The sequence below is a fragment of the Branchiostoma floridae genome, chromosome 2, assembly GCF_000003815.2.
Source record: "Branchiostoma floridae strain S238N-H82 chromosome 2, Bfl_VNyyK, whole genome shotgun sequence".
Classification (NCBI taxonomy): domain Eukaryota; kingdom Metazoa; phylum Chordata; class Leptocardii; order Amphioxiformes; family Branchiostomatidae; genus Branchiostoma; species Branchiostoma floridae.
This window is the reverse complement of record NC_049980.1, coordinates 22,997,352-23,019,970: the sequence shown is the minus strand read 5'-3', so window position 1 is coordinate 23,019,970 and position 22,619 is coordinate 22,997,352. Positions and strand designations below refer to the sequence as shown.

At 41.2% G+C, this 22,619-nt stretch overlaps 1 protein-coding gene across 1 annotated transcript; it reads left to right on the top strand.

Moving 5' to 3' along the window:
- Positions 1–168: 168 nt before the first annotated feature.
- On the top strand, positions 169–22,406 carry LOC118409620 (laminin subunit alpha-like). Its single transcript, XM_035810770.1, has 26 exons — positions 169–1,040; positions 3,949–4,106; positions 4,735–4,815; positions 4,981–5,089; positions 5,344–5,499; positions 6,082–6,191; positions 10,473–10,637; positions 11,283–11,437; positions 11,666–11,780; positions 11,999–12,095; positions 14,979–15,092; positions 15,369–15,506; positions 15,686–15,763; positions 16,038–16,198; positions 16,456–16,638; positions 17,138–17,283; positions 17,547–17,688; positions 17,927–18,069; positions 18,492–18,657; positions 19,114–19,254; positions 19,635–19,819; positions 20,041–20,149; positions 20,459–20,617; positions 20,758–20,900; positions 21,212–21,400; positions 21,704–22,406. The coding sequence occupies exons 1-26, from the start codon at positions 908–910 to the stop codon at positions 21,777–21,779; spliced, it is 3,552 nt and encodes a 1,183-aa protein (XP_035666663.1). The 5' UTR covers positions 169–907; the 3' UTR covers positions 21,780–22,406.
- Positions 22,407–22,619: the final 213 nt, after the last annotated feature.

The window sequence follows — 22,619 nt, the reverse complement described above, 5'->3', positions numbered from 1 at the left end:
CGACTACAGCTTATGACACAACTTTCTGCGTGTATTTACGCGTGAAATGATGACGGTGATTTGGTTGGGTGTAGATGCCCGGCGGCATGGCCAGGCCGTTTAATAACTGCCAGGCCGACCAACCCATTGTCGTCACAGCACATGTAATTGTGCGAAGATTATTCGGGGACTTCAGACCTTTCTGTACTTAAGTGTACTTGCAAGTTGTGCTGTTCTAAAATACACCCAGCTTTCCATGGGTTCCGAGGAGATTGGCTGTCGCACAACTCTTTCCCAATAGTGAACGTCGAAAGATACTTATTTTTTGTCAGTCTTGCTGCAAGTCTTGGATTACCTGGCTGGTCCCGAGACTCGTCGCACACGTACGTGTACGTGACAGCACCCAACGCTACCGTCCTCGCCAAAATCCGTGCTACGGCTGCGCTGGGAATCCATGGGATTACACCTGCCTTTCATCGAGTTTCTGCGCACTGCCACCGACAGAAACTACAGCATGTTCTAGAAGCGCACCAGGCCCTTGAACATTGTGATTTTACAGCACATGCAACGTCGTGGGAGTTCTGTGACTCATTGTTTCACCACAGGACACCGTCACGTGGACTTTTGGCCACCGTAGCCAAAAACCACTGACATTGTGGTTTAGTTTTCATATATCGTGACAACATTGGCTTATCATAGTAGTCGAACATCGTGCCCTCGCCACAGGAGGCCTTTCTGAATAATTACAGTTTCACCGATAAACGGTAGGCAGCGCTGAATTCCTCATGGTTGTTTGAATGCACATCCTGGATACACTTCTACAACGTCCTGATAACAAACAATATTTGCGGCTGATCCTGGATAAAGATCGAGTTACAACAACAAACACGAGAAAAAGCTTCTGCGCTGGTCGAAAACAGTTGTTAAAATGCAACCACCTTTCAAAACATATAAAGATTACAATCAAATGACAAATCAAAGAGCTATGGCGTGGGCACTTGTACAGGTGTTGGGAGCATTGTTGTTGCTGAGATTTCCTTCAACGGATGCTGGAAGCTTAGGTAAGAACAGTATTTATTGGTTGTAGTGTCTACATACAGATATACAATACAACTACGACATCTGATTTTAAGTACCAGTTTCTCATCCAACAAAATGATAAGCCTATATATACTTTTAACCAGACGTCCCTGGTCTAAATGACAAGATGGAAAACTTAGATAAATCAAGGAAACTTTTACGTATAAGTAAATTATATATCAGCAAAGATCAGCCACGTTGTTGGTAAACGGTATTTATCATTGACAGCTATCGTTCTTAATTACTGTTCATGATAATTATCGACGATAATCACAACATACCTGTCAGTTTAAATATGAGACACTCTGATCTGAACTGATCTAACCTGCGGTGTTACTTTCTAAAACACAATAATCAGCATCTGCACCACTAGTACTGTTCAGAGTTATCTGTGATGGTAAGAAGAAACCCACTTGGGTCAGGAAAATAATCTCTGGCTACATGTAGGTAACAAAGAGAGGATATCTCACGTGAGGCGAGGCAAGCCTAGTGACCTTCGTTGCTTTTGTACACATTCAATGTGCCATATTTCTTATCAAAGTTATTTATACTGTTACTCGATGGATCCGTAAATTGGATGTGTTGATGCCAGCCAAGCTAAGTGTCAAGTTTGACCCCTACACACGTTATAGTGGGGCGTCATGGCCTGGGGACAGCCAAATGACCTCAGATGTGTTCTTGCTAATTGCCACAACGCTGTAAGGTCTCCCGAAATTAGCAAAGTGTCAAGACGGCCGATACAGATCATGTAAACTGTACGTGCGCATTCACATGACACTAGAATTCATCATTCCAAAAGAGCACAGTGCCCTTGGAGTGTCAGGAACACGCTTGTTAGCTTAAAGGGTTTGTACCTGTGGCGTAGCGCTATCGGAGACATGGCCACTCTTTTCAGAAAAACAAGTCGGCTGTGCACCTTCTCATCTCCCCTTAAGCAAAGAGGTAATTATCTGGAGGTAATGGTAGCTAGGGGATATGGACTTTTATCGTCTCTTGTCAACTTTTGTTCAATATGCTGTTTATTTGGTTGAATTGATGCAGTTTGCGATAATTACTTGCTTCAAAATGATTTTCCCACAATCCGAACAATTTGAAATCAAGAACTACCATTTTGTGGCTATTTGCTTGTACAAAACATCGAATGTTGGGAAGTGTCGCTTGTCGCCTGCTTTACTTGTTGCCTTTTGAAATAAGTGCACAAGTTTGATATAAAATCAGGCATGTTTTCCTCTCAATGTAAGCATGTGCTACCGACAGTGAGCGCATCCGCATCCATCTGTGCGAAGACTCCTCGTAAACTGAAGGACCTGTTAAATGGAGCCGCGAACACACTTTAGCTCTACTGATCACCGATGTCAACAGGTTTTCAGTGAATAAATCAGAGTGACAGGAATGAGCTTGATGAATGAGCCTGTCAATAACAGACCCACCTACATTGTTGCGTGCTAATTATGGCGGCAGATGAAACAGGCAAATGGCAACATGTTGCGTACGGCCCACCGTGCACGGTGTCTGCACGCCTCGTTAGGTCCCCAGTCCACCAGACGGCGATCGCGCTACGACCTCGCGGTGACCTAAACTGGATTTGTGTAACCGTTCATTTCATAATTTGACAATCATAGGAACTGTAGGAGTATGACTGAAAAGACTCCATATCATACAAACCGTAAAAAGATTCTTTTTTCAATGAAATTCATTGAACGCTCTATTGAATCCCCCGGTTGCAGGGAGGTCGAGTCGTGGACGCTGCTCTAGTTTAATGGAGTGTTAGAAAAACAGTATTAAGTAAAAGTCTTTTAAGCTGCAATATTCCAGGTGGGTAAATCACGTCATTTCCCGCCACGACCATGTTTGTATCCACACTTTAGGTATGGAATACAACAACAGACGCAGCAATATTTTCATACTGTCGTTCTGAACTAAAGCGGGATCAGGTGGGTGGAATGGGAGGAATGTATATAAGGTGTTTGACATTTCGGCACATTTCTCACATGATTACACACAGTGAGACTACCCAGTTACCCGGACACAGTCAGACTTAATGATCATGCCAGTGGAAAATTGGCTGTTTCAAAGACGACAAACATGTCAAGAAAATTCGCAGTGAGCAGTATTTTGTGTTGTGTTGAACGAAAGTATCAAAATTTCATCATGTCAAGACTACATGTACTGTTTTGCCACTGTTGACTATCCTCAGTGGCAACACAGATGTTAAGGAGGGTTAACAAGTGACGTTAGAAAAGATACACGATATTACTCTTACATGTAACAGTTATCAAACTCAGTAGTACCCAGATCTATTCATTCTACTCATTACAGGACAAAATGACAAAATACAGGTTTGCCACATTACGATTCAGCTAATAGTCTTTGTAAATTGGTTAACTACTCTTCTTCCGCTTGGAGAGACACATAAATGTTATGGTAAGGACCGGATTACTTAGCCATATCGAGATTCTGTTCATTCTGAAACGTTAGGTGTCGAACAGAAGTACATTGTACTAGTTATGTTTAACTTTAAGTTAGTAAACCTCCTGTTACACATAGCCGACCATGGCTCACCGACCCTTTCAAGATCATGGCTGGAAGTTAGTCGTGAACAAGACCAGATGTGGTTGGGAGTCGGCGAATTTGACTAATAAAGTCATCTGCGCCAGCCGATAGAGGTTGGGAAATTCGTACGCTGTTTGGATGCTATTAGAGGAGCGAACTGGAGTTAGAATAAAATGGAATCCATCCTAGTTACAACCCAGTGTCTACCTTTGGTTGGGGAGTGGACGGGTGCATAGTCGAATGTAAAGAGTCTGAACACGCTGTAATTGCTCTTCAGTCGTTCGGCTTTTAAACACAGCAAAAATCTTTATAAGCGTATTTCACTTTTTTGTTCAGAATGCACAACCGAGGCAGCTGACGACATCTGCGAGGTGTCTAAGGAACTTTTCAGGAAATTTTCCAACGACTTGAACTGGGAGATGCGTGTCCTTAAAGACGCAGAGACAGACAAAGTCGTCCTGGAGAGACTCACGGAGACCAATCGGAACGTGTCGGTAAGGGGAACAATTTTGTCATGAAAGGGCCAGATCCTCATCTTGACATATTGTCGCTTAGTAATATCGAACCAATAATTTTGTGACATTAATTTGATGAACTGAATATAGTTGGAAACTTTCCTAGCTTAGCATATGACAAAAACAGTATATAGATCACTCTGATTCACTCTTACCTTAGCTTAGGTTAGGGGCCCTTAGGTCCTCCTGTGCCTTACGTAAGGCACTTTGGGCAGCAAGTTTCCACTGACGTCTAACGGTTGCGGCGATCTAGGTCTGCTCCCATGGGATCCTAGCTCTTTCTAGATCTTGAGCTTCTCTCGATGTTATTGGCCATGTGCTCTTAGGCCTGCCTCTCTTTTTTCCTACCACCTGGTGAGACCCAAGACATTGCTGATTTACTCTGCATGCTTAGTATTTGCTTAGTATCAAATATCAGATTTTACCAACAAACGTTACTACTTAAGTGTAAACGTGGGTACAAACACACACACACACACACACACACGCACACACACACACACACGCACACGCACACGCACACGCACACGCACACGCACACACACACACATTCAATGGTAATCAACAGAAATCAGTGCACCACAATTTCGTTTTTTATAACCACCAGGAGGAAGTTCAGAGGTGGGTGGCCAAGATGACCAAGGACACGAGAAAGGCTATAATGGATTCAATGCCAATAGACTTTTTGGTAAGAAAGTGCATTTCACACAAAATCTGAATCAATATCTTGACAATAGTTACGTTGAAATATGTTTGATTTAGTCTTTTTTGGTGTTAGATTCTGCATATATATATTCTTTTCTTTTATCACACCATTTTTTATCCAGTTAAAAGGTTTACATGTTGTCTGTAGGCGGAAAAGATTGCAGTATACAGCATCTCCACCAAGAACAGCGCCACCATGACGGAGAAGAGGTCCAACTCGGTACTGCAGCGAGGTAGCGGGCTGAAGGACAGGAGAGGTACTAGTACTTTTCTCCAGTTTATCATGATATGCATTCTCATGTTAACAGAATATTGAGCAAAAATTTTGTGTAGAGGGAAAAAATTGTTGATACAGATTGCAACAATATTCAATAATTTGTCCTTGATCACACTAAATCATGTAAGGTGTTGCTTTACCACATATTGGCAGACATGGGTGGTAATGATACTCTACCTTATAATTTTGTAATATAAACTTTTAGTCCTCCCCATGTGTCTTATTTTTCTACAGGCCGTTTAGTAGATGATTTGGAAGAGCACTTGTCAGATACAAGAAAAACCCTCCGTCAAGCCCGCCAAGACGTTTACACAATGCAGTCCGGGAAGGTCTCTAACTTCAATCCCATTCTAAGAAGGGCATACCTGGAAAAAGTGGCAGCTGAGGAAAGTAAGTTACATTACACCATCAAAATTTAACGTCCTTACTTAACTACGATAACCATGTCACATATATTCAGCACCCTGGAAAATGAGTCTAAAGAGATCTCGAAAGCAACATCCCCAAAGCGTTCTCTCCTATGTCTAAACTGTGCACACCTGGGGTGCTGTACTAGAGATCTCTCAAACACACGCACTGTACACGTTTTTTAAAGTGGTGAATATATATAACCGAGCGGTCGGACGTTTAAAAAGCGGCCACCCATGTAGATATATGTTACAGTTGTCGTGATATCAGTAATATCATTAGTTAGAGAACACCCCTCTACTTCCCTCTATCAATTTTTTTTATTATTTTTAATCTGCATATTAATTGACTCGGTTTTTTTTAATGATACCACACCGGGCTTCCATCTCTCCACCTCAAGGGCTGAGCACACGTTATGTCTCCCCTCTACTAAACATATTATCCTGAATAATTAACTAGAAGAATACTTCAAGTTCCCTACCAAGTTCATCTGGCGCTAAGACCAGCAACAGGTCATCAACAACATTACATTTGTATCTATACCACCCTTTTGCTTTCCTACAGCACGAGACGACTCTAAGAGCTGGGTCATCACCAGAATAAGGAACAAAGAGGTCGAGTTTACAAAGAGCCTGGATGACCTCGCACAGCAGGTGGACAGAGCGGATGAAAAGGTAACATGCATTGGCATAATACCGGTCATAAGCCTTAACATGCATTGGCATAATACCGGTAGTAAGACTTATACCGGTAGATTAAAAATACTGGAACTTAAAGAGATCTACACATGCAACAATAGTTATTTCTGAGCTGTGCACACTTCAGACATCTAGGTGTCCAATACACCATTTACAAAGCATCGATAACAATGCATTCGAAGACAACAAGGCCAAAAGTTTTCAGTATACTTTTTTTTTAAATTTCGGGGTAGGCAGCTCGTCGTGGGACGAACACACTGTCACATTCATTGCCAAATTTATATAGATCATAATTACACATGCTCACGGCACAAGACGAACATGATTCAACAACAATCTTGAATTTCTGTTGGTGACCTACAACTCATGTAAAAGTGTGAAGAACCGTTGCATAATAGCCCGGATCTACGACTGAATGGGCAATATTGAACGTACGCAGCCATTTTCCCGCCATTTTTATATCTACGCTAGCAGTGAAGTGTTACGTCATAGCGGTTGTGACGGACAGAAGTTAAATGAAAATTCTTGACAGTATACATCCGTTTTCTCATGACATTTTGTATGCTCATGCAGGTTTTAATATGTTTTATGCATTTACTGACAGAAAAGGAAGGAACATCAGAGGATGTATAAAGGTACATAGCGGCAGTTAATTGTGCCGTGTTTCTTCCTACCGGTATTTTGTACCCCCTCCCAACCACGCGCCCGTTCGCCGTGTAATTCCGCGGCTTGTTACAATTACAATATTACGCTTTTAGCAGGACAAGAGTGGCAGAAAAGTTACACAGAAGAAGTGGCAAGGGTAACCTATAACAGCAACATGTAACTGGAGAAAATGATGCGTTGACAATTTGTCAAATCAGTATGGCTAGAGAAATCGTCGTAAACGTACCGGTGTGACAGCGATCTCGCCCCCCCGGGGGGCGAGATCACTAGCGTTTTCGCCCCCCTTTAGCGTTTTCGCCCCCCCCCCCCCCAAGAGCAGCTGGTTACTACATATTACAGGTGCGCTACCTGGTACTATACTGCACCTGGGGAGTAACGTGTATGGTGTGTTACCTGGTACCTTATGGCACCTTATTACCGTACCGTAAGATGCCTGTCATACCTCGAAAGTCGATACTATATTGTTCGGTGCAAACATGACATTGAAATGAAAAAGACAATTTTTGCAGCTGAGGTGGCATAAAACCAGTGCTACTGCGAACGTATAAATCAACACCGTCTATGGTACGGAATACGTCAGCTATATGTTTTCAATTTGTCACAGTGTTTTCTTTCTTGTGCTGGAAACATTTCCAAAGCACTAACAAAAACACACGTGAATAATAGTTTCTCATTATAAACACTATCTACGCGCAAGTTGATATAGCTGTTGCTAAATGCTACACAAACACTGGTAAAGTACCAGTCTTAAGAAACACGGGTAAATGCGTCAGTTCCTAAATACCAGAAAAAACAGTCATGTTGGAGGTGAAGATATCCCTTGACCAGGTGCATATACCAAAATGTGCGTTATTCTAATTAATACCTAATATTTGCATAATTAATAAAGACATTACATAGTTCTTTTGTGGTCACTTCATAGTAGAGACTTCATATTGGAGATATATAGGTTATTTGAGGACAGGTGAATACAATGAAATACATATTATGTCAAGACTCAGGTATATGCAATAATGGGAATACAGGGACCCAACCCTCATTGTCTGAAACAAGTTCAACTATCTTATTACCATGTAATTACGTTAATATTGATACTATGAATGGAGTTATGTATAAAACTCGTGTACTTATATCATTCTGAAACTGCATTTTGTGATTTATACCAATCAACATCTAAAATGTCATGTAAACCCGTTTTTTTTGGGGGGGGCGAAATCGCTAAAGGGGGGCGAGGTAGGGGGCGAGATCACTAGCCGGGCAGGGCGAGATCGCTAGCGATTTCGCCCCGGGGGGGCGAGATCGCTAGTGATTTCGCCCCCGGGGGGCGAGATCACGGGGGGGGGGGGCGAGATCGCTGTCACACCGGTATTATGATAATAGATGTTATACCGGTCGATTAAAAATAGTGGAACTTAAAGAGATCTACACATGCAACAATAGTAATTTCTGAGGTATGCACACTTCAGACATCTAGGTGTCCAATACATAATTTACAAAGCATCGATAACAATGCATTCGAAGACAACAAGGCCAAAAGTTTTCAGGTCATTTTCGGGGCAGGCGAGCTCGTCGTGGGACAAACACACTGTCACGTTCATCGCCAGATTTGTAGATAATAATCACATGTGCTCACGGCACAAGACGAGCATGATTCAACAGCAATCTTGAATTTCTTTTGGTGACCTACAACTCGTGTAAAAGTGTGAGGAACCGTTGCATTATCGCCCGGATCTACGGCTGAATGGGTCAAATTGAACGTACGCCGCCATTTTCCCGCCATTTTTAATGCTACGGCCAGCAGTAAAGTTTTACGTCATAGCGGTTGTGACGGACCAAAATTAAATGAAAATTCTTGTCAGTATACGCCCATTTTCTCATGACTTTTTGTATGCTCATGCAGATTTTATTTTGTGCAACTACTAACAGGAAAGAAAGGAACAACAGAGGATGTATAAAGGTACATAGCGGCAGTTAATTGTGCCGTGTTTCGTTCGACCGGTATAGTGCACCCCCTTCCAACCACGCGCCCGTTCTCCGTGCAATTCCGCGGTGTGTTCCAATTACGATATTATGTTTTTAGCAGGACCAGAGAGACAAAATAATTTACACAGAAGAAGTGGCAAAGGTAAGCTGTAACAGCAACATATAACTGGAGAAAATGATGCGTTGATCATTTGCCAAATTAGTATTGCTTGAGAAATTGCAGTAAACCGACCGGTATTATGCCAATGGATGTTACGAGGGCGGTTCAAAAAGTAATGCCACTGGTTTTATAACAGGCTCATGTTTTCATCGAATAAGTTGAAATTTGGCACAAAGGTACAATAATATATCCTCTTGAGATTGACATATCTCAATTTGTTGTTAAGATTTTTATGAGTGACTGAGTTGAGTTCAAGATGACCACACCCTTGTTATCCCGTCGGAAGAAATTAGAGGGTCAATTAACGTGCAATTGATAATGTCTCTAAATAAATTGTAGCTATTGTAAGGAACTAAAATTGCACATGTATCAAGTTGCATTTCTCTATAAGCCACATGCCTATTTTCATATTTAAAATACAATCACTTATCATTTTTTCGTTCCTGGTGTGAAGTATGGTCGTCAGGGTCGTAATTAGAAGTGGTTTAGAGGTGGGCTGCTTAAAGTTTCCATAACAAAATTCTTTTATTAACTGAGACAAATCAAACTTAACACACTTCTTGATCTTGAAACAGTTAATGATTGTGCCAAGTTTCGCATCTTTTGGCTAATGGAAAAGCAGTCTACAAAAACCTTTATTCAACAAATCACGTATTTGGCTTTTAATCAAACTGTCTGTAATATAGCAACTCGCTCCATTCTAGTGGCTGTAAAAGATGAACCATTGAGAGTTCAAACATGAAATTTATCATGTAATCTATAGAGACATTTGTTATTATACAGGTAGAATTTCAGCTTCCTACAATAGTTTTAAAATTGTAAGATCTAGAGGAACTGATCTCCTGACAAGCTTTTAAGGGTATGGTCATCTTAAAATCATCTCAGTTGCTCATAAAAATCTGAACCACAAATTGAGATATCTCAATCTCAAGAGGATATAGTCATGTACATTTGTGCCAAATTTCAACTCATTCGATGAAAACATGAGCCTGTTATAAAACCAGTGGCATTACTTTTTGAACCGCCCTCGTACTTTTAATTGCGATGATATGGTTGAAGAACGTACAAAGTTAATTGCCTTACTTGACTCATGTCGGGTATCACAGTACTCCTCTGCCACCCGAACCACCATGGCAGATCAGAAGCCCTTGTCCTGTACAACGTTCCCATATTGCCAGCCAGTAGGTCAGTCTCCTTAGACCAGTCTCCCACGTAAGTGAGGTGCTGCCATTTCCACGTTCTGTAGCCCACATCACCAAGTTGGGCACTGCTCCATTGTCATTCCTAAAACTGCGTACAGCAAATCACAAAGCGTACCATGGCGCTTTTTACTCTATATCACCAGTCAGTGACATTTTCTCTCGTGTTCAACATTCAATATTGTTGAATGACGTATAGTCCTGCAGACGTTTATAATTACTTACAGCGGTTCTCTGGTGTCTGTCTAGGTGAGAATAGCGGAGCAGCTAAACGCGGCTAACGCTGACCGCCCCCGCCGGGACCTGATGAACACCGTGCACGGGGAGGGGAACAGCCTCATCGCGGCAGTCAGTGCCGCCCGACGGGTCAGGGAAGATGTGGAGAGGGCTCTGGACGGCGCCAAGGAGTTAAAGGTAATTCCAGAATGTGCCATCAATGATCTGATAATATGAAGATGACTACCAACGCAAACCAATGGCACCGATGACAATGGTAACTGAAATCTATATCATCGAGCAATAGTATAACTCCGTCATATCCTTTTGATTTTCCATTCAAACGTATAGACATAGTGGTGATGTACTCACTTTAACAGACTTGCATTTACATTAGCGCTACCGCTCAAATATATACATAAACACACATAACACAAAATAAACTTGAAATAAACGGATGTCAAGATATGATAATACAATAGAATAAAATAGTTTCGAAAGCGTAAGTCCATTCTCCGCCGTTAACTTAAAGGGAAATCAAAAGTTAAAGTAATTTGTGGTGGTGGTGAAACTTTGGGTTGACTCCGACATCCAACAGCCTGGCGCAAATGATGAATACTGACTTTATTCTCCAATATCCGCAAGCTTGCATTCTATACCAGTCAAACTGCAATAGACAGGAGGGAAGATATGCTGTGAAAGTTTTCCACATGATATTGCAAAATCCATGAAAGTGTGTCGTGCAAATTAGTTGTTAGACGTTATCGGTTGCGATAAAGCTAGTTTTATAATCTACTTCTAAGATGATCAGATGGGCAGCAGAACCTGTCTTTGTATTTCCAGAACATCTTGAAGAACAACTCCCGACAGACTGTGGCCACCATCGCCATGTACGAGCGGGTGCAGGAGGTGGGGGACATGTCTGTCGTGGAGAACCGGACAGAAGCAGCAAAACAGCATGCCGAGTACCTGCTGAACAAGACCAGGGACATAGAGTGGTAGGCGCACTGAATATGAAAATCAAAGGAAATCTGAAAATCAAATTTAGACAGGCGATAAAAAGAAAGCCTTTAATGGGAAATGCAAACCAGAACATGAGCAATTTGGGGCGATAATACTTTTTTTTCTAAATAAGCAACTTCGTTACTCGGACTATTGGTATTGAATGTGCCGATGTTTTTTAAGATCTTAGAATACGAGATATTTAGTCTATTCATACTTTCCAGGCTAAGATCTAGTGGAGGAATTGTATCCCAGAAGGCATTGCAGGCCCTGGTGACGTATCAAAACGTGGCTGACATGATAAAGGAGGCGGACAAGTTCTCAGCAGAGGCCCTCACGGTTAGTCAAAGATACCGACATAACCACATGTCATGACAAGTGAATACAATAGCAGCATATGTCTGGTGTATGATGTCATTCACAGCTAGGTTGGTCTCCTGTTGAATATGATGCTATCAAAAACAATTGTAATGATAAAGGTAATTCTATGAGGATAAAGACATGAATATTCCTTTAAGATATGAATATTTCTTTTTTTACCTTGTCTTGATTTTCAGTTCGAGAATATTTCTGACATCAAAATCCGCAACCCAAAGCGAAAAAGTAGTATCTGGATGGACCAAGCCCTCGGCCGGAAGTCCACAGTTGATGACGGTAAAAAGTGCTGCTTCTATTTTTACACTTAATTAGTGTTATAACATAAAAACAGTGTCACATGCTCTGTGACAATGTACATATGGAAATTCTTTTCTAAATACAACACAAGGTCTCACGCGCTTAGCTATCCGAAGCTTAAGTAAGAGCGACTTTGAAAAACGCTGCTACTGTGAGAGCACCAATTACTTATGCAAGAGTAACTAGAAAGGCCGGTATTTGCTTAGGAGCAAATTCAGCTATTTTCACTCCGCTCTCCCCTTTATGCAAAAATGGACTTTTCCAAAATTGAACTTGAAAAATCCAATGTGAGTACTGTACGGTAATCAAACTTTTATTTCTTTATTACAACACGCACACAGCATGCTAATGTTTCACACATTAACAAAGCAAGCACCGTTTTACTTCAAGAAAAAAAAAAATTATGTCACAAACGGAAATTTTCTACAGATGCAACACGTTATGTGACCCTAAACGTTGGTATTACGTACCCACAGCAGACAATAGCGTGGTTATGATTTAAGTTTTCCTGCTTATTTACACAAGGCAAGGGCAATTACTGCACTTATTCAAGGTTGTCACAAGCATAACTAATCTTCATACAAGCAGACCTCTCCAAACAAACTTCACTACACTTTTAACTCTTTACCAAGATATGCTTATTAGCCGTTTTTAGCGAAGTGCAATTTAAAAAAAAATCCAATTGGATATCATGGCTGCTCTGCAATTACATTATCATTACAAATACATATAAATGTATGCACATTGTATTCAGACAAAAAGGATCGCATTCTGTTTTTATACTTAGAGTTAATCAGCTAATACATTATATTGATGAACAAAGCTAATTAGCGACTGTATGTTTGCACGGAGTCTGTTTTGCATATCTCAATGTTTTGCATGCTTTTTGTCTGAAAAAAGGATGCAGCAATTGCAGTTATTATACGTCTGTTATAAACTTAACGTCGCATTTATTTTCCACATAAACTAATCAGTTTATGATTATCTAATTATTCTGATTAACTGTTTGTAGTACAGTGCATTACTAAATTACACAGCATGTACCATGACGTGGTGTCTGAAAAGTCATAAAAACTTATTCATGTCTGTCATGAAATACAATGTTTGAACTCATGGTTGGTATAATAATATCTCTAATTGTCACTTAGTTTACTAGTTACAATATTGTCCCAAATAGCCTAATCATACATAAAGCTGGTGTTTCTGTCACAGTAACGCTTCTTGTACGTGACTTTGCTATCCTCTCCTTGGTGTCTGTTGATGCCACCTTTGTAGCCAGTTGACTATTGTGTTCTCTGACAGGCCAGACTTTGTGGCATTAGTTGAGTTCGAGCACCCGACCAATAATGAATTTAGCACTGTCAAATTGACACCCTCTATCAAGGCACAACCCCACCTGTCTGCACAACAGTCCTGGTGGTGTATCCTCTTCCTCCAGTAGAAAATAGAATAGAATACAATAATTAGTATTTCCTTTGTGTAATTTCATGTACTGCCACCCAGAGTAAAAGGAAGATCCTTTTTGTTTGTTGATTAGAAAAAAAAGCCACACCTGATTACATATATTCTTGTACAACCAACCTGAATGGACAATTCACAACATAGTGTAACGTTTGTACTAGTAGATTTGCCCTTGAAAATCTGTACTATCATATAACGTTACTATGGAAGAGAACTACTGTACACTTTTCACCGATAATTAGTAGAATCATATCATAATGTTTAATTAGTAGAATTGTAAGATATACTATGTATTCTTTCTTTTTTCGTTGCAGTTTAAAGTTGGCCATACAGAATTGACTGTACTTTTTGTCGTGTCAATAAAGCTTGATGATACAATACTAGTACTGTCTCATCAGTCACTGCAAAGCGCAACAATATTCCATGCATGCGCTCCCACTTACCGCGGCATTCTGACGCTACGGTATCGCTTATCCAGACACTCTAAACGTGGGTAAATCAAACAAAAACTACACAATAACGACGACAAGTTACACAAATTTGTTACTGCGTTTGTGTATTGTTGCCAATTTTAAGATAAACAATACAATTTTTCACTTACTTTTAACGGACTTCTTCTCGGCGACATATATGTACTCCCAGCCGCTAAGTTGAAAACCCCTTCCTCATTGGCTGTACCCGAGCTGACCAATCAGGTCATCGCTTCCGCTAAGTGTCGGGCGCATATTGGTTCCCTTCTAAATTCAATTAGCCACAATGCACAGCTGCAGGTAAACAGCTTACGTCACGCGCGGAAACGTCCATAACCATATATGGTGCAACGGACGCACGTGCAAACGTGACCATATATGGTTACACGCGCGAAACGCGAGCTCGGTGAAAATATGCGTAGATACCCCGCCAAATTGGCTTTTAAATGATTTTGAAGTGACGATTGGCCAAAAATAATACCGGGGTCCTTTTAATAAGTATCTCACGCAGTATCATACCAACTTTCAAGTCATCTGGACGTAATACCTGGGCACGGGAGACATGAATATACAGCCGGGCCAGAAAACGACCTTAAAACATCCCTAAAATCATTGTAAAGGTATCTATCAAGAAAATGAGAAAAACGGGTCTGGGTATTGGCCCACTGTACCCTTGTGCCAAATTTCAGGCCATTTGGTCCAGGAACGACGGAGAGGAATCACTTTAAAGGTCGCGACAGGAGAAAGAAAGAAAGAAAGAAAGAAGAAACCGTATGAAAACAATATTTTCACTCGAAGCGTACCTACGGTACGCGGAGTGAAAATAATAAGACACAGCCCGATTAGTTAAATTGTACTCAATGATCACCCCCAAGATATTCTAGATAATATGTTATCTCAATATCGAAAGATAATGTTCGCTTTCTTCCAGGACTGAAGCCCCGCGCAGACGCCTTGATGGAGACCACTGCTACTATGACATGGAAGCTTCACAGCGGGAGGGATCAGCTGAAAAACATAGAGGCAGCTCTCAACAGGTGCAGAAGTGAGTTGTTCATTATCAGTACAAGCTGCAAACTCACATGTGATGCGGGAACACCATGTACCTCATGACCTTAACGTGTGCGCAAATCACAGCCTAGGCGCAAAGTTCTGGTTATCAAATTTAGTCAAACTGTTATGATTATGATAAAGTATGATGATGACAAAAGGAAAAAAAAATGTGGCAGCTACTGAGTAGACTGCAATCAAACGCCTTTTAGTCAATAAAGACAATTCACATGTTAACTATCACTCAAAACAACGTTTGGTTTCCACATAGGTCCGGACCCGCCCATTTACCGGAAAAAGAAGATCAACAGGAGCAAGCGGAAAGTCGCGCGGGCGAACGCTGCAATCGAAGATATCATTTCAGGAAAATACTTGGTTGATGTTGGACTGTCAAAGCATGCAAGGAGTGGTAATGTTGATCATATACCCTTTTGTTAGTTTTTATTTTGCATTCTGCGTCATCCCTTTAACTATTAAAATTCTTAAGCTTCTATGAAAATGTTAGTGCTATTCCTTAGCCCACTTTTTCTAGCAACATGGCTATATAACGTTATACATCAAATATGGCAATTTATTTTGCCCTTCCAGTGAGCAACTTGGAGGAGGCCCTGCGATGGTCCGAGCGACATTCTATCAAGGAGGATCTTGCTGACACAAAAAGCAAGCGTGAGCTGCACATTCATGTTATTTATCATCGGGTATTTTGTAGCGTTTAACACACTACAACATTAATCCTAAATATGACACAAAAGTACGCTAAGACGTCAAATAACAGACAAAGGAATGTCAAAATAGGTTTACAGACTTGGAAATGGTTGAATCATTTGTCGTTCACGACCAAACAACGTTATTAAACGTTAGCTTTTTTCAACTCTCTGGAGATTTTGGACGCACTTCTTACCTCAAGGTACTGTACTTCTCCTTTGGTTATCTTCTACAGTGAGTAGCATGCATTCAAGTATCGCAGAAGCGAAAGAGATCAAAGAGGAGCTGCAAATGCAATTCGCCTACACCAGCGCTGTTGTGGACAGGGACAGGGTGACCGAGAGCATCAAGGCCATTCAGGACATGATCAGGAAGGCTCGGTACAAGGCTGCGCAGGTTGGGCTGCACGGTTGTCACTAAACAAAGAGAACATCAAAGAAGCACTTGGCTCACGTAACATTTTGTACTAAATCACAGCTACCTTTCATAAATTTGTGGGAAAACATTAACAAGAACTCGGATAGTTTCATGATGATAAATGTAACTGTTCTGTACTACATATAAAGGATAGGAAATATGGCTCAGTTGAATATCTTTTTCATTTCAAACGTTTTGTTTTGTTTCAGTGTATTCTATTGGCTTATAATTTTCAGATAGCCATTCCGATGAACTTCGGACGGACTAGCATTGCCAGTCGACACGGTACAGCCGTCAGACTTGAGCAGCCGGAGGTCCTGGAAAACCTGTCCAACCACAAGAACTACTTCACTCTGTCATTGGACGTCAAACCCAAGGACCATGATGGAACGATATTGTTCATTGGTGATCCAAAAAATGTTAGTATTCAATTTGGTTCGTGACGGTCCGTGTAGATGAAACGTCCTATAACGTTACATGCAATTACTGGATAAGTGGACGACAGGTCTTTAGCGTGGTTTTGCTGCAGTGCCATTTTCAAAAGAGCTCCAAGTATCAAACAACTTTAGCCAGCAATCTTCCCTGGGCGTGGGTCTGAAGTACAGAATTTTAAAAAAATAGATAGAACCAAGTTTTACCATTTCTGGTTAATTTGTAACGGTTCTAGTGTAGATCTTGGCACATTTGTGCACCAAATACGTTAGCTGTTTTGGGCACATTTAAGAAAGACTAGGCTGATGGGCTCAGTGCGTATCACTCCATTGTCTTACAATTATTGAAGCAGTGTAAAGTGCCCAAGGACCACCGGGGCATGTCACAGTATCGAACCCGGAACCTATAGGTTCTGAGCCAATACCTAACGATTATGCCACGTCGACGCAACCGCCTCTTGTTAACAGATTAAATGTTAACCCACAGGCTACCGGGGATTACTTCGGGCTGGAGCTCGTGGCGGGGAAGGTGCGGGCGTCCTTTGACCTGAGCGGCGGGTCCGGTCGCTTCTTCGTGTCCGCCTACCGCACCAACCTGGCCCTGGACAGCTGGTGTAATATCAAGGTCGAAAGGTATCGGGAATTTTATGTTTTGCGTGCTTTCCTACATCTAAGTAGATATCTAACATTGAAATGTCGATTTTGATCAATATCTAAATTAAATGCTAAGTACGACAGTCAGGAAAAGCAACAAACTAATATGGCATACTCGTGACGTTAATAAATAGAATAAGTGCGTTTTACAACTACATGTTTTTAACTAAGTGCATAATGTGCGGCCGCACCGTAACTCAAACTGTCCTGAAAATGATATTGATTAAATGTTGATATTTCAGGGTTGGTAATTTTGCCAAGGTCAAGGTGGAGTCAGACATCACCAACCTGGAGACTTCCGGAACTGACGGGTCCAACTACATCCTGTTTGACCTCCCGAGGGATGCTGGGATATGGGTCGGAGGCGTACCGGAAGGCTCAAACGTGGGTTACTGTTATAACGTCAACTGTAGTATCTCGTCTCGGTGAAAAAATATTGAGGAAACAACTGATATTTATGAGTTTCTGACATAATCAGGTGAAAATCACACCTTCTGGCACTTGTTTCAGCCAAATCAGTATTTATCCAGCTTTTATCCTTACCCAAAAAAGAAATGGCTAGAAATTGAATCATTATTTAACAAATAGTTATTTTGGGTAATGACCTAATTCTCATTCTCAGCTCCCAGAAAATATGGCGTTGGAGGGAAAAAGCTTCACCGGAAATATTGACAACCTGAAGATTGGGGAGATTCCCATCAGCCTCTGGAACTTTCGAGAACACCACAAGATGCTGTCCCCTACCGTCAAGCCTGACAGGAAAATGTAAGACTTTCATTTCTTGACGATGTAACAGAAATAGCCTTGATATGCTGTTTATACGATAAACATGTGATTTCAAATATATTATGTCTATCGTAGTTTGAGTGCAGAGAGAGAGGGAGAGAGAGAGAGAGACAGAGAGAGAGAGGTTATAAGGGTTCTTGCCAACATTTCAAAGCTGTTAATTGAAACCCCAATGCAGTCTTACTTTATCGTTTCCTACTCTGTTAACATGTGTCTAGAGTAGATGATATCTATTGCATTAACATACATAGATAGCAGCATCACCGCCCTTACCGCCCGCACTAAGCCGTGTACATGAGCCTGGCGACCCAGAAGAGGACGTTGTCCAGCCTCATATAGTAGTAGTAACATTGTTTTAAAATCGCGACGGATTAATTATAACTTTATTTCCTGATTGACAGGAAAGCCTCCAAGTCCTACCGGAGTGTTTATCTTGACGGCAGCGCCTACAGCTACACCAACCCTGACCGGACGTCTTCTGTAGATATCTTCAAACAGGAGAACATCGTGCAGATGATGATCAGGCCTGTCAGCGAGGAAAGTCTGCTGTTCTTCCTGGGAGACAAGGTGATTAAGTGATTAGTTAGATTGATTGATGGAATGAATGAATGAATGAATGAATGAATGAATGAATGAATGAATGAATGAATGAATGAATGAATGAGAGAAAGAATGTTTGAACGAACGAACAAACAAATAAGCTTCCATAGTATCCTTTTTAGCCTCACGACGAGAACCTTTGCACTTCTCAAAACTGTGACAAGCTGAATGAATGAAACAACATCTTGTGTAAGATCTCAGACTTACAGAACACCTTGGGAATGCGTAAATGTTGTAATAGATACATTGAATACTTTGTATGAAATTGGAATGCATCTGGCATTATAAAACATTTGACATTGTGTATCGCGATCCTGTCAAGAGCTGTGATTGTGTAGTTAGTTTGATATTTGGCATTCCAACTTACTTGATGATAAGGTAAGAGATGACAGATGATGCAAGTCTGTTTTTGTCCGTGTCCAGTCTTATTATATCTCCCTGGAGCTGCTCGCCAACAGACTTGTGGCGAAGACAAAGTTGGGCAGCGGAAACCCTCCTGCAGTGGTTCAGTCGGATAACACTGTCACAGACATGCTCAAACAGCTTTCCATTGGGTTCATACAGGTTAGTTGGTACGTTAGCTGATGCAGTAACAGTTACTCCTGGTTAACTTGTAAAAATAACCAATAGCCTACAGAATGGACAGACTTTCTCACATAAATGACTGTTGTGGATGAATCTTTATAATATTTTTCTACGCATGTGGTTAGGGGTCAACATATGAGCCTCCTTGCAGATTTTTACAGTACTGCATCTTAACTTTCGGTTTTGACATTTTGTGTTCTGGACATGCTATAGTCGTGATATTTGAGTGAGCACTAGGTCTAGTTTACGTATCAACGTGTTATTTATTCCTCTATGCTAATTGTTGTATCAAACTTTCCTCCGAAGTCGTCCCTAAAAAGGCATAACAAGTCGAACTGAAATCTCCGGTGCCGTTTCAGATCACCGCGCTGACCAACACCGCCACGCCTCAGTGTGACGGACACGTCTCGCAGCGGTTTCTGGCTCTCATTACTAACCAGGATGTCAAGTGTGTGGAGATGGAGCTGCCGTCTGATGAAGCTTCGCAGGAGATCGGCAGCCAGGCCTACATCGGAGGTCTCCCACCGTCGTTACGACCCAATGAGTAAGATGTTTTGTAAGGTCCCTTATAGAATTCTGTCGTTTGCTATCAGGCCTGGTATCAGAATGACTCTATTCAAAATCACACGGAGATTCGGAAAGCGTATGCTCCTTCAATTTCAGTTTTAAAGCGCAGTGCTAAGTTTGCTTTGCTGCTGCTAAAACGGCTATTACGCCTTAAGTTCTGAACAAACCAACCAACACATGTTACTGTTTTATTCCCAGGATATCATCCGAGGTGTACGAGGGATGTGTGAAGAACCTTCACATCCAGCGGATGTACAGGCAGATAGAAATCTTCAACGGTGGCATCATAGGTGGCTGCCCGTCATTGGTGGGTTCATTTGTCTTTGTGGCTGGACTAAATAAATGTGGTTGGGTCATAAACTACGATGACAAAAGTTCCTTTGCCTGCTCTAGATCTGTTCGTTGAAGAGGAAAACCCTTCTAAAACCACTGAAAATTAGGTATTGATAGACACTTCCTGGGAAACAGAAACGAATGTTAATATTTATATGAAGGTCAAAGAGGCAAGTTCGTCAATGAGGCACGTTCTTTACCCGGTATCATTTGTCAAACAGCTTTGAAGATTATCTAGCTCTGGTAAATTCCCCCAAGCTTATTTCGTTTAATTTCGCTGCAGGTCCAGGAGCTTCACTTCACCAACCCTGACACTAACTACCTGGAGATGGCCTGGGTGAGCGGGCGGTCCGTGTACCGGAACTTTGACGCCACCTTCGCCTTTCAGACAAGTCTGGACAGCGGCCTGATGCTGTACGTGATGGGAGACACAGAGAAAAACGTGCGGCTGTTTTTCTGTACTTTCATTTCAGTATCTCGTAGCAGGTACAGACCATGTTTTAATATTTTTACAATAAATGCTGACACATACGTCTATTCTTATGGTTCTTGATCTATTACATCTTCTTGATGTTTGTCCAGTCTTGGGCGGTGTCTATGACCAATGGAAGTGTGATGTTTGCGATGTTCGGGGACCCAACAGGAGAAGCGAAAAGAATGACGAGTGTGTCACGGTACGACGATGGGAAGGAACACTACGTCAGGGTCTCTAAAGAAGGCACGAGGTATGGACATCACGTTCATCGGCACCTAGACGAAAACTTAACTAACGATCTGGATGACATTTGAAATGATCGGTCTTCATAACTGAGAATCATGCATATGTCATGCATGCCTCAGTGTTTACACAAAAGCTTTTAAAAAAGTGACTCTGTAAGAATTTCACTATTCCATCGTCAAATCCATGGACAACATTGTGATGGAAGTTGGCGGTTCGATTGCTAACGTAAATGTGAAGATAGATTATACGAAACGCTATTTTGGATGGTCTGACCCTGATATACCATTGTACCTGCTGGCTTGCTTCTCTCTCCAGATTGACTATGCATATAGATGACAAAAGGGACATCCCAGCCACTGAAGTGGAGGATACTCTGCTGCAGACCCCGCACCTTCTGCTAGGGGGCGTGGCTCCCGGAATGGCTCCCTTGACGACAGGACAGACATGGCTCGTGGACAGCAACGACCGATTTGTCGGATGCATGAAGCACTTGCTTGTGTCATAGTAAGTTTTTGTTTGTTTAAATACTGCCAAGGTATCAAAATCCTTCAAGTAGTCAAACCAAGGGTGGAAGTAATAGACAAAAGCTGAGTTTTGCTAAAAGCCCTTTAAGTTCTCTTAGAATTTTTATTTTATTCTATCGAGTGCTAAGCTTCTCCCCTCCTATCAGTAACTGTACATATATATATATATATATATTCAGATAATATCCATGTTGCATCAAATGACAAGCGCATACAGCATAACATCTGGGCTTTAGTGTTGAAAACTAAAAAGAATTATTTTGCTATGGCTTTCAAATTTCAGTGACAATACAAGAGGAGAGGTCATAGACTTTGTGAACAAGGAGCGACGTCAAGACGTCACATTTGGATCTTGCTGAGGTTAATATGCAAGGTGAGAAATTAGCGTGATGTCCACGCGAAAAAGAGACACCTAGCGGAGCAGCGTCATCCTCCAGCTGAAGTCACCCTCTAAGCTTGACCGGCTCCCTGTTTTGGACCAAGATATCTATGCCCACCGATACGCTAAGTCAATAATAATTTCCAAATAATCTGAACAGTCAAACCTGTATTCAGTAACAAGTGGTTGTTAAAAACGGGGCTGTGACTCGAGGTGGTTTGCGCCAGGTCGTATTTATGATATGACAGCATGCGTGCTGGTTATTGACTAAAAATTATTTCCAAATGGGACAGTGACCAATCTGACTCATTGATCATAACGGGAATATTTGATATGCCTTGATACTGCAGCGTTGATAATATTCGACAGGAACTATATCATTGCATAATGATAAGACGGCATATAAGCAACTTTTGTAAATTAAAATTTATGAACAGGATTAACAACTTTTGGTTCTATATTTTTTCTAATTTATTGAGATGTAATTATAAGAAAGTAGGTAGTCTAGAAGACGGTGAGGACCATACCATGTGTTAATCAGTATAGAACAGTATAAAATAGCATCTTCCTTTCAGTAGAAAAATAAACATAGTTCAGCTTAGAAATATCCATGTAACGTCTGTTCATTGATTTTCCCGGGATTAAATCTAGAGTACATTATACATATCTGCCATACATTGGCCACGCCTTCTCAACTTTCGTATGGATGTACAATATGTAACGTTATGCCGATTATTTATATACAGGTAATATTATTTGGGAAGAATTGAAGACAAAGTTTGATTGCGATTACACTAAAAATAAATGAAATGTAAGATAA

Bases quoted from the DNA above. Each gene is read 5' to 3' on its own strand.
- LOC118409620 (XM_035810770.1), top strand. From the start codon at position 908: ATGCAACCACCTTTCAAAACATATAAAGATTACAATCAAATGACAAAT. The intron at 5,500-6,081 runs GTAAGTTACATT...GCTTTCCTACAG, and splicing joins AAAAGTGGCAGCTGAGGAAA to CACGAGACGACTCTAAGAGC. The intron at 15,507-15,685 runs GTAATGTTGATC...TTGCCCTTCCAG, and splicing joins GTCAAAGCATGCAAGGAGTG to TGAGCAACTTGGAGGAGGCC.